Genomic DNA, 13008 nt, shown 5'->3' with positions numbered 1-13008 from the left:
TTTTTAAGACCTTATTTATTCATTTGAGAGAGAGGAGAGCAAGAGAGAGAAGGAGAGAGGAGAGAGAAGGAGAGAGAAGGGAGGGAGGAGCAGGAAGCATCAATTCCCATATGTGTCTTGACCAGGCAAGCCCAGGGTTTCGAACTGGTGACCTCAACATTCCAGGTTGACACTTTATCCAATGTGCCACCACAGGTCAGGCAAATTCCTTTATTCTGGTCCAGTCTCTTGATTCTGTGAAGGAAAAAATTCAACCATCTGGGGTCATTTTGCTTCATTATTTAACAGAATATTAGAACCATCACAGGTCTTGTGAATTCAGGGCCCATTTGTTTAAATAAAGACTCAGTGCTCACTGAACTATATAAAGTAATATCACATATAAAATCCCCAAATATCTTTATTTTATCAAGTTGAGGACACTATATCATGGAAATGCAAAATTATGACATAATGAACTAGTCCTTTGGATTAGTTAAGCATGTTATGTGGAATATTCTTTCAGCATATAACCTAGGACATAATCAGGTCAGGGAGATTAACCCACACTTATGCTCCCAGGGCCACTCCTTCATAAAGTCTCTAATACTAGTTCTGCCCTGACTGGACAGCTCAGTTGGTAGAGCACTGACTCGATACCAGCAAACACTGGGGGTACCATCCCTGTCAGGGCACACACAGGAGCAGATCGACGTTTCTGTCTCTTTCTCTCTCTTTAAGATTAAAAAAAAAATTTAAATGCTAATTTTTTCCTCTCCAGTTTTATATTTTCGGGAAATGATTATTATTATTTATACTAGAGATGTTCCCGAAGTTTCCCCAGACTGTCAAGCACAGGTATGACTTAGCAATTAAGCGGTTAATCTGATTATTGGGGAAGTTGGGCAGATAAACTAAACCACAAGGAGAAAGTCTTGGCCAGATCATTCAGTTACGATGTTTACCTTACTCATATATACCTTAACTTCATTTTCTTTTCATTTTGTGCATCCTTTCAGGCGAGGCATGATGTTCTCAAATAATCCTGAGAATTTATCCAGGAGAGGCAGGCAGGAATAGCCATTCAGATTATAATTTTGGATGAAAAGTGTCACAGCCTTTGAGATTTCTTTTAAATATACTGGAAAAGTTGTGTTAATAGAATCGTAACAATTAATGTGATGCATGCTATGAACTGGACCAGGGAGCAGAATGGGGACAGGAGAAGGTTATAAAGGATATTACTGAGAAAACTGGCAAAACGTGAATATGGTCTGTTGATAAGATAATAGTATCTCACCAATGTTAATTTCCTGATTTTGCCAACTGTACAGTAGTCATGTAAAAAAAAAAAAGTTTCCTTGCTCTTAGGAAATACATGCTAAAGAATTTAGAAGTAAAGAAAAGAGGTATCTTACTCTGAAATCTGAAACTTACTCTCAAATGTTTCAGAAAAAACATATATATCATTCTATATAAAGAAAAAACAATAGAAGTATGGCAGCTAATAATTGGGCAATCTGAGTAAAGAATATGGAAATTCTTTATGTTATTTCTAACTCTTCTATAAGAAAGTAATTTCAGAATAAAAATATTTAAAGTTTATTTAAAACCTCATTCATAGTGGTCTTTCTAAACTAAAGCCAAATTCATACGGTATCATGTATTATATATCTCAACTAATTTTAATATATTAGTGCCATTATTAACCAGAAAACACTACTCAAATTCTATTTCATTATAAAAATCATTGAGTCTCATGGGTAGAAGGGAACCAAGAGACCAAACAACTCAAACAACCATGTTTTGCAATGTACAACCCAAGAAATTAAATCCTGTAAAAGGAAACAGGTATGAATCATGAAGCACAGAAGAGGTTTGACCTTGAATTGCTGTTGATCTCAACCCAGCCCAGCTTCCATGACACATGAAGCAAAAGTCCACCGATTAACATCTGCCACCAATTAACATCAATTAAGGCCAAATTAAATTTATTTTCTTAAATTTTTATTGATTTTTTTTTTCCAATCTGAATTTACCAGAGTGCCATGGTCTCAAAGCCATCCAGCCATGGAAGATCTGTCAACTGACATAAATATACACATCCAGTCCTTCTTACGACTGTTTTTCCCACTCCCTCCTAATTATCATCCCAATTCTCAGGCCTGTCCTTGCCAACTTTACTTAGTCCCCTGAATCCAGCTGTGCCAGTAAGTGCTGACTTTGGTCCTCTCATATTCCAGACTTCCCCTGAACAACCTCACTTCCAGCCACCTCTTTTCCCATGACCTCTACACTGATGGTTCTCAAGTCCCCCTTCTCACCCAGATGCCCCACAAGCTCCCACATAGAGCATCCCTAAAACGTTACCTTGGACTTTCTCCTCACCATCCTGGCCATCCTGCCACTGCCCCAATCAGCCAAAACAGAAAGCGAGCCCTCCTCCAACCTCAACCCACTCACTTACTTGCAAAATCCTATTGCTTTTACCCCAACAACAGTTCCCTTCCCTCCCTTATGCCTCTGCCTACTTCAGACTTTCACCATCTCACAGCTGAACCATTGACACTGTCCCCTCTCTCCAGGGTTGTCTTACTTCATCTAGTCTCTACACTGAAACCAAGGAATTTGTTATGAAATGCTAACTTAATTGTGCTACTCGCTTGTTTTAAGAATGGTTCATTCTTCCCGGTGCTGCAGGTAGCACCTCTCATCTCATCCTCTCTTCTGCCACAGCGTACTTGGTCATGAAGCTCACTGACACGCCTCCTCAGCTCGCAGGGTTCCGGGTGAGCACAGGCTATAAAATAAACATCCCTCTTGCCTGACCAGGTGGTGGCACATCAGATAGAGCATCAACCTGGGATGCTGAGGACCCAGGTTCAAAACCCCGAGGTCGCCGGCTTGAGCATGGGATTGTAGACAAGATCCCATGGCTGCTGGCCTGAAGTCTAAGGTCACTGGCTTGAAGGCCAAGGTCGCTGCCTTGAGCCCAAGGTTGCTGACTTGAGCAAGGGGTCCCTGGCTCAGCTACAGCCCCCCAGTCAAGGCACATATGAGAAAGCAATCAATGAACAACTAAAGTGGGGCAACTAGCATTTGATGCTTCTCATCTCTCTCCCTTCCTGTCTGTCTCTCATAAAAAACCAACTATATACACACACACACACACACACACACACACACACTATACTATATATTATATACTATATATATAAACATCCCTCCCTTTCCCACTGCAGAAAGCACAGCAAAATAGCAAATGACTTGTTTTTTTTATTTCAGTTGAATCATTCATAAATTTCAAAACCTTATTTTTAGTTATGACTTGAGACACTACCTCAGAAATGATTACAACATACTTATGTATTGTGACACCACAATTGAGAACCTCTAAACTACAGGATAATGTCATTTGTGTGTGACACACACAATCCTTCTGGAATTGGCACCTGCCCCTCTCCAGGATCACCTCCTGTCTGTCGCCATGGGCAACCACATTTCCAGCCACACCGAACGGCCCGCAGCCTCAGGAATGTGCCAGGCCACTTCATATTTCTCAGAGTTTGCCCATGCTGTCCTCTTTTTTGTTTACTTTTTTAATAATATTTTTTTAAGCGAATCAGAGACAGAGAGAGACAGACAGGAAGGGAGAGAGAAGCATCAACTCGTAGTTGCGTTCATTGATTGCTTCTCATACGTGCCTTGACCAGAGGGCTCCAGCCAAGCCAGTGAACCTTGCTCAAGCCAGTGATCTTGGGCTCAAGCCAGCAACCTCAGGATTTCTAACCTGGGTCCCCAGCGCCCCAGATCAATGCTCTACCTACTGCACCACCACTGGTCGGGCATCCTGTGCTGTCCTCTTGACCCATAATGTTCTTCCAGTCTCCTGTGTATTGGTGAACACCTGCTTATTCCATAAGATCCAGTTTTTAAGTATCCTTTTCTGACAGACAGATGGAACAAATACGGGCTGTGCCCTTCAACAGCTTGGTCTAGAGAAGTGGTTCTCACCTTGACGGTTTTTCTCCCCAGGGGATATCTGGCACTACCTGGAGACAGTTTTGGTTGTCACAGTAGGAGTGTGGGAGGGGAGGGTTGTGACCGGTACCTGGTGAGCAGAAGCCAGGGGTGCTGCTGAACTTCCTACAATGTACCCCAATGACAGCACCCATAACAAAAGATTGCGTTTGGGAAAGCTCCCTCCCTTAACAAGAGAGAGAGAGCATGTAGGAAAAACACAAAATCAGGGGCCAGAAAGCAAGTTAGGAGTTGTTAGAGTAGTTTGGGAGATGACAGTGGCACGGGGATGAAGAAGGTGGACAGAGTCTAACCACATTCAGGAGGTCCTAGAGGTTAACTGCATGTTAGGGACAAAGGAGACGAAGTAATCAAGAATAACTACCAGGGCCTGACCAGGTGGTGGTGCAGAGCAGTGGTCCTCAACCTTTTTTGGGTCAAGGACTGGTTTAATGTCAGAAAATATTTTCACAGACCGGCCTTTAGGGTGGGACGAATAAATGTGTCACGTGACCGAGACAAGCGTCAAGAGTGAGTCTTATATGGATGTAACGGAGGGAATCTGGTCATTTTTTAAAAATAAAACATCGTTCAGACTTAAATATAAATAAAACAGAAATAACGTAAGTTATTTATTCTTTCTCTGCAGATTGGTACCAAATGGCCCCTGACCTGTACCGGTTCGCAGCCCGGGGGTTGGGGACCACTGGTGCAGAGGATAAAGCATTGGACTGGGATGCAGAGGACCCAGGTTCGAAACCATGAGGTCACTACCTTGAGTGCGGGCTCATTTGGCTTGAGCGTAGGCTCACCAGCTTGAGCACAGGGTCGCTGGCTTGAGCGTGGGATCATAGACAAGACCCCATGGTCGCTGGCTTAAGCCCAAAGGTCACTAGCTTGAAGCTCAAGGCTGCTGGCTTGAGCAAGGGGTCACTCGATCTGCTGTAGCACCCCCCCCCCCATCAAGGCACATATGAGAAAGCAGTCAATAAACAACTAAGGTGCCACAATGAAGAACTGAGAGATGCTTCTCATCTCTTTCCTTTCTCATCTGCCTGTCCCTATTTGTCCCTCTCTCTGTCTCTGTCTCTCTCTCTCTCACACACACACACAAAAAAGGAATAACTAGCAGGTTTCTGAGTCAGGCAACTGGATAGAGGGTATTATTCACTGCATGTAAATTTAAGGGACAGGCAAAAGAGAAAAGCAAGCTCCATGAGGACAGGAATCTTTGTTTTCTTCACTGATGTCTAGAAGTATCTGGAACAGTGCCTGGCACACAGTATGCACCCTATAAATATTTGTAGAATGAGTTACTCTGCCCTATTACATATCTCCTATTGTTTTATTCATTGTGAATATACCATGGACATTTGAGAACATAATCTCTATTTTCAAGATACAATGTTTGATATTTATTAATTGTATTACTTAGCGCATATGTATAATACAATTAATATATGTATGGAGTTTTTTGTTTGTCCAATTGAACTATCATAGAACTATAGCGATGAATTTGTCTCCTATTACCAGTATGTTTCTATTTATCCCTGTATTCCTGCACTTTTAGTTTGATGAATGATGGCACCCAGTTGTTTGGTTGGTGTCAATAGATACTCATCACCATTTTATTTTCATTTTTAACTGCATGCTGCAGCATTAGAATGTCTTTTCATTTTGGACTGCATGCTTTAGCATTATAACATGTATCTCTCTGACTTCACTTGTTTAATGCTTTCTGTCCTGAATTCAACATTGTCTGACATTAAGATCATGACCCCTGCTTTTTTGTTTGCATTTGTGTAATATAAAAAATGGATTAAAAATGAGAGATAAAGGGCTCAACCACATATTTAAATGCTATAATTAAAACAATTTAGCATAACTCCTTTTCTTTTCTTTCTTTCTTTTCTTTGTGACAGAGACAGAGACAGAGATAAGGAGAGGGACAGACAGACAGGAAAGGAGGGAGTTGAGAAGCATCAATTCTGTGTCGTGGCACCTTAGTTGTTCATTCACCGCTTCACATATGAGCCTTGACCAGGGGGCTGCAGCAGAGTGAGTGACCCCATGCCCACACCAGTGACCTTGGGCTCAAGACAGCAACCTTTGGCTTCAAGCTAGCGACCTTTGGGCACAAGCCAGTGACCATGGGGTCATGTTTATGATCCCACACTCAAGCCAGCGATCCCACACTCAAGTTAGTGAGCTGGCGCTCAAGCCAGATGAGCCCATGCTCAAGCTGGTGACCTCGGGGTTTCGAACCTGAGGCCTCCACGTCCCAGTCTGATGCTCTATCCACTGTGCCACCACCTGGTCGGGCTAACCTTTTCTTAAAAGCTGACAACTAACTACTCATTTAGAAATTTTCCATGTCTACTAGACTTATCAGGGTGATAACTTTGTAAGTTATATAAATGTCTATTTACCATGTTGTACAGCTGAAACTAATATTTTATGTCAACTGTATATTTTTAAAAAGCTAAAGAAAAATAAATTTTTTACCAAATAATTTTCCCAAAAAGCTAAAGAAAAAGTTTATTACGAAGATAATAAAAGAAAAACTAGAAAAATAACTCCATATATTATATTAACTACCCAAAGGCAAAGTAAGGATTATACAATAAAACATAACAAACGGGGCCAGTATAAATGAAACTATTAGTGGAGGGATGATTTCTTCTCATTGTACCATACACTAAAATAAACCAACAATGATCAAGAATTGACTAAAGATTTGATGAAATGTAGGTGAATATCAGCATAACATTGTGACGGAGAAGAGTACCTATGAAGGCAATGGTGAAGCACAAAAGAAACTCAATATTCTTCTATATAAATAAAACATTTAAAAAATAGAAAGGTGAGAGGGAATAAGGTGAAAAAGAAATATGTGTGTCAGAGCAGTACAGGTTGCTTCTATAATACCTAGACTACTGGCCTGACCCTATGGCATTTTTACCTCCAATCTTCTTTCTAATAATAGCATTCCTCTGTCACATGACCAAACACTGAATTCACTTCATGTTATCTCTGTTGCTTCCTTTTTATGTTCAAACAATAAATTTTCTATGATGGCACTTTTTAAAATATTTAAATAATCAATATAATTATAAACAAAATAAAAAGGCAAAGAACAAAACAACTGTAAAAATAATAAAAAATTCCAATAACATCTTGGACAAATGGTTCGCATTCTTAAAATATGAAGTCATTAAACTGATAAGAAAAATACTAAAACCTCTCTAAAAATAAGAGTAAAATGCACAAAGAGACAATTCAGTGAAAGAAAAAATACAAGTTAGTAGTAAATATTAGAAAGTTGTCCAACTTCATGAATAACCTAAGAAATGATAAGATAAAACAATGTGATACCATTTGGAGCTCATAAAATCAGCAGAAAGAAGAAAAAATAGTCATGGTTCAGGTATATTATAGAACTTTTCATATACAGCCTGGATGACAATGTAAATTGGTAAAACATTTTTGGAAAAGATTTTGTTAATATACAAGAAGAATCCTAAAGCAGTTCAAATTCTTTAACCCAAATTTCTTATGTAGGAATCTACACCAAAGAAAGAGTTGGAAACTTGGCAGAGTTAAATACAAAAAATGTCTGATAACATCATTATGTTTGTATCAACCAAATAGGACACAATTTAAATGCTCATTCATAGACTAGCTAAATAAATTCTAGTAAGTCTATTTGCTAAAAAAATCCATGAAAGTCACTGAAAATATTTTAAAGAGAAAGGGTAGAGGGAGTCAAATATATGGTGACAGAAGATTTGACTTGGAGTGTTGAGCACACAATACAATGTACAGATGACGATTATAGAATTGTATACTTGAAACCTGTATAATTTTATTAATCAATGTCACCCATAAACATTTAAAAAATTTAATACATATTTTAAAGAACATTTAATGATGCTGGTCGACATGTCCTACAAGTATATATAAAAAGCATAAAAATACCCTTGGAACAATGTAGGGTAGGTAAATTTCAAGACAGATAGCACATACTGAAAAACAAATACCAGGTTAATGGACACTTTCAAATTATAGAGAATTGATAAACCACATAGTCAAAGAAATCCCTACTGAAGAAACATAAGGCCTTTATTCCCATCCTCTCCCCACCAAAATCACACATTGGAAATCAAAAAACAAACAAAAAAGACCTTCCAAGTCACACTAAAGAGTGGTCCTGCTTTCCCCCGTGCACCAGAAGCCAGCCCACCTCAGCTGGAGAATGAGCAAAGTGGGACAGCAGCCGAGCCTGAGGTTCAGACGGTGGACCACTCAGCATCTTCCCAGAGCCCAGAGCATCTCCAGAGAAAACCAGACAAACCCCAGATACAGTCTGTTTTCTCAGCGTGTCCACGTTATCTGCTCTCTAGTCAGTGTCCCCAAAAGTCCAACCCCCCCTTCTTTGTTTCTCTTCAAATAAAAGTGCATCCTGGTCTTTCCTGTTTTTCTTCTGTTTTTAGGTTTTGCTTCTTCTGTTTTTTGGTTTTGCATGCTAAGGACTGTTTTCCTAATTAATTCTACTTAGATGTCACAATTTTTGCTGTGCTCTAGCATTTCAAGTATTTTTTTAAACCAACTCAACTAAGGTCAACATGTATTTATATTGTTAAATTTATAGCACTTAATGAATGGGGGGATTGTCTTATGTCCTTTTAGATCTCTTTTGCTATTTTTCTATCACTAAGCACTTTAAAAATTTTAAAGCCTAAAACCATTAAATGGCTTTAGGAAGGACTCCACTGATTCTTCACATGGCCTGAAAAATGGAATAGTGTTGGGTAAGTTTACATATCAATTTGCATGAGTTCCTAAATGTCACAGTGCTGGCTAACTGCCTCTGTGCACCGGTATACATTTATTAGAAATGACCGTCACTCTTGTCTGGTCTATTTACTGACATAAGTCAATATGTTCCTCCCCACTCTTCTCTGACATTTTCATTCTTAAACAGAGATAGAGAAAGCATTGAGTGGTTATCTGGACCATATCTTGCATCTCTTTTAATGACTTTCATGAAGATAACAAATATTTACTTAGTTTACTGTGTGCTGAGCTTTGTCCTAGATACTGGGGGTGATAGAAAATGCTGAAGCTCTCACTTCACCTTCCTAGAGAACAGTGAAAAAAAGCAAATCCCTGACAAGGTATATCTAAGTCCTAAATATTTCTCCTTTCAGCAAGTCCTCATACCACTGAAAAGTGCCGCTGAGAGAGAGCAAAATGCTGTTTGGAAGAAGAACAGTGAGAGCTTCTCCAGGAAGAGGAAGGAGCAATTTGGGAGCCTTTGAAAGGAGAACAGATGTAGACTTTGCCTCCAGACTGAAGGCTTCATGCCTGTGAGGAGAAGGACAGGTGGCTGCCTGGGCCCGAGGTCCGGGCACTGCTGGAACCTCCCACAGGATGGAGGAACACGCCATCCTGACTGGGCGGCCAGGCCAGGAAAGCCAGAACACTTGCTGTTCAAACAGTGATGAGACTAAGGAACGAAACTATAATGTAGAAGATTTTCTTTTTTTAAAGAGTTTTAAAATTCATTTTAGAGAGAGGAGGGAGGAGAGAGAGAGAGAGAGAGAGAGAAAAGGTGAAGGAGCAGGAAGCATCAACTCCCATATGTGCCTTGACCAGGCAAGCCAGGGGTTTAGAACCGGTGATCTCAGCGTTCCAGATGGACGCTTTATCCACTGCGCCACCACAGATCAGGCTTAATGAATTTTCTTTATACAAATAGGGGGGAAACAGTTTGAGGAGAAACTACAGAGAAATATGAAAATAAAGAAACTAGCATAGAGTGTTCTAAAAACTTGAAGAAAAGATCCTCGATTGCAGACACAGAAAGACTTCGTTAATTCTAAAAGAAAATTCATTTGGCAGAGATGGGATGCGGAGGAATATGCCCACGGGGTGCGCACTCCACAGCTCCTTTCTCAGTTGGTCTCTATTTGGTCCCATTCACTTTGGCTGCTGGAAGGAAGTGTGACCTTCCTGGCTGAGAAGATGAAACTATAGCATAATCTGCGACTTACTAAGTCCCTACCTGAGCCCCATTATGAACAACCACCTCTCCTACCCCTATGTGGGCCTTGTGGCTGCTCTACATGGCTCTTAACTTCACCTCCTCCTTCCTCTTTATACTATCCCCTCGCCTCACCTCTCTCTGCTCTCTGCTGTTCTCCTACTTTCCATATAGCTCTCAATACTCCTCAACAGCCCTAAACCAAAGCATCCAAACCGTCATGGAAAACGCAGAAGGATGTTCCTCAGCTTATTGTTTAAAGTCTGAGGGCCCCTGGCAATTTATTTCTATTCCCCAGATTAGATATTCTTGGGGCAAGAGGATTTGGTTTATTTTTATGTAGCACCTTGAGACGATGCACATAGAAGGTACTCATTCTTTATTACAATAAAATGTTGTAGTGCCTCAATAAAAATAAAAATAGTGCCACAGATGCACATGTACACGCAGAGGGGGATAAGTTTCAGTGAACTAACCACTGTCTGCTGCTGGATTTTTTTCTTTTTGTTGCTTAGATACACATTTTTTTCTAGCCAATGCCTCAACTCTTCTGATAATTATACAGAAATTAAGGAAGATCATTCTGTTTTAAAGTATAACGTTATCAATATATCGATCAAGTTAGCTAGACAAATTAAAATATACTGCTCACAAAAATTAGGAGATATTTTATAGCTTCATATTCATTTTGAAATATCCCCTAATTTTTCTGGGCAGTATAGTTAAATGTAAAGGCCAAGATTTCACAAATTCACATATTCCTGAGTAGATACTACAAAAAAATCTTTAGTTTAGTTCCGTGTCCCATGAGGAAAAACCAAATCTGTTAAAAGCTAATAATTACTGTGTCATACCGTAAGCAAAAGACTTGCCTTCCTCCCTTCCCTCTCCTAGAGAAACTACCACTTACTTTATGTAGCATGCACCATGATGTTGGGCGCTCAGTAGATCACCTTACAAACATCATTTTAATTAATCCTTGTGACAACTCTGTGAAGGGGACTTTTTATCCTATTTCAGATTTAAAAGACTCGGGCTTAGAATCATTCAAGTGCCAAAGGCCAGATGAGTGGAGCCAGGATGCAAACCTCTCTCTGGCTCCCAGCAAGGAGGTATTAATGGATCCTTAAAGGCCCATCACCATAAGTAGAAATCCACTGGACAGGGAAAGAGGTATCCTCTGAACATACTGAAGACAGCCACTTGCACTGAGAAAGACAGTATCATGAAATGCTGTTTCCTAATGGTTCTTTTCCAGAGAGCAAGAGGGTTTTCAGGGGCGTTGGGGGTGAGGGTTGCTAAAGGAAGTAGCAGAGATCCTACACTGGGGAAGGTGGTCCTGGGCCTGTCACTGCTTGGGTTTGGTGTCTAGCCCAGAGTCCAGGATAAGGGCAATTCCCCGCCCCAGCCAACCTTTTCCTGCATGTACCACCCCGAGGCGAGCTTCCCCTCCTAACAAAACAGAAAACATGGTGCCACTGCTTTTCTGCTGCTTCACAAAGCGGGTTTCATGACATTACTTCAGACCAGGGGTCCCCAAACTACGGCCCGCTGGCCACATGCGGCCCCCTGAGGCCATTTATCCGGCCCCCACCGCACTTCCGGAAGGGGCACCTCTTTCATTCATTGGTGGTCAGTGAGAGACGCAAAGCATGGCATCGCTCACATACAGTACTACTTCCAGTGATGTGGGATGCACGCCTCACGGCTCCGGAAGCACGTCACATCACTTGTTACATCTAGCAGTGACAAATATGGAACCGGACATTGACCATCTCATTAGCCAAAAGCAGGCCCGTAGTTCCCATTGAAATACTGGTCAGTTTATTGATTTAAATTTACTTGTTCTTTACTTTAAATATTGTATTTATTCCTGTTTTGTTTTTTTACTTTAAAATAAGATATGTGCAGTGTGCATAGGGATTTGTTCATAGTTTTTTTTTATAGTCTGGCCCTCCAATGGTCTGAGGGACAGTGAACTGGCCCCCTGTGTAAAAAGTTTGGGGACCCCTGCTTTAGACGAATTAAGTTTACATTTTATTTTTTAAAATTAATTCCATGAAAAATTATTGAATATACTGGAAGTGGCAGGGATGGTAACATATTAAAAATAATCGGTTTGGGAGTCAGTGGTGTGAGGTGGAGATGGAGACGGAGATGGACAGATCTCTTCTATTTAAAGGCTTCCAGAATTCGAGGGGGTTCTGGGACAAGGGCATGTTTAGAAAAAAAAGGCAGGATGTGCCTGATTTCTTCCCCTATTCTTCCTTCCCCGAGGGAATGGGAACCAATTGTTTTCTCTCCCTTAGAAGTAGTACATACTGCCCCAAATTAAGTTCCTGCAAATTCGCCAGTCAAAAATCCGGTTTCCCAGGAGATGTGCAGAATGCTTTTCAGGGCAGGAAACGGGGCAGTGCAGTTAACACAGGCTATTTCTAAAAGAGCATCCCACACAGAGCCGATTTCTTCTCCATCACCTTCAGGAAATAATCAGATGAAAGCTGGTGGCTGCATCTGTTCCATGTACAATCAGGGGACTCAAATCTCCCACGCGGAATCCTCGCTTCCCCGCGCCCGATCCCCTCACCTTGTTCGTGAGGTAAAAAGCCAGGTAGCAGGTACAAAAGATGAGGCCGACCAGGCACCTCCTCGTGCACATCTGTCAATTCACAGCCCTTCTCCGGGACCCCGCGGCTGGAGCTGGGCCGCCACCCTGGCTGCCTGGACGGCCACGTGGCTTCGAGCTCCACCAATGGGCATGGGACCGCCCCCTGTGCCTGGCTCTTACGGGACCGCTCCTCTGTAGGGCGGGGTCTACTCGAGGTGGGCGGGGCGGCACCCAGCTGGCGGAAGGACCTTGGAGGAGAAGCTAGGTTGGCCAGGGCTGTGACCACCTGTAGAGAATGAACGGATGGTAGCTGTATAAAAGCAGAAAGTGGAAGAAGAAAAAAATGCAGTTGACA

At 41.3% G+C, this 13008-nt stretch overlaps 1 protein-coding gene across 1 annotated transcript in view; it reads right to left on the bottom strand.

Annotated features, from left to right (window-relative positions):
* LOC136383042 (UDP-N-acetylglucosamine transporter TMEM241-like) overlaps positions 1 to 12755 on the bottom strand; it is a 140840-nt gene extending 128085 nt beyond the window's left edge. The window contains 3 exon segments of the mRNA XM_066352542.1: positions 1863 to 1941; positions 7979 to 8024; positions 12633 to 12755. Coding sequence (XP_066208639.1) covers positions 1863 to 1941; positions 7979 to 8024; positions 12633 to 12704 — 197 coding nt within the window. The 5' untranslated portion in view covers positions 12705 to 12755.
* Positions 12756 to 13008: the final 253 nt, after the last annotated feature.

Source organism: Saccopteryx leptura, chromosome 11, assembly GCF_036850995.1.
Source record: "Saccopteryx leptura isolate mSacLep1 chromosome 11, mSacLep1_pri_phased_curated, whole genome shotgun sequence".
Taxonomy (NCBI): Eukaryota; Metazoa; Chordata; class Mammalia; order Chiroptera; family Emballonuridae; genus Saccopteryx; species Saccopteryx leptura.
This window is presented reverse-complemented; position numbering and strand designations above follow the sequence as displayed.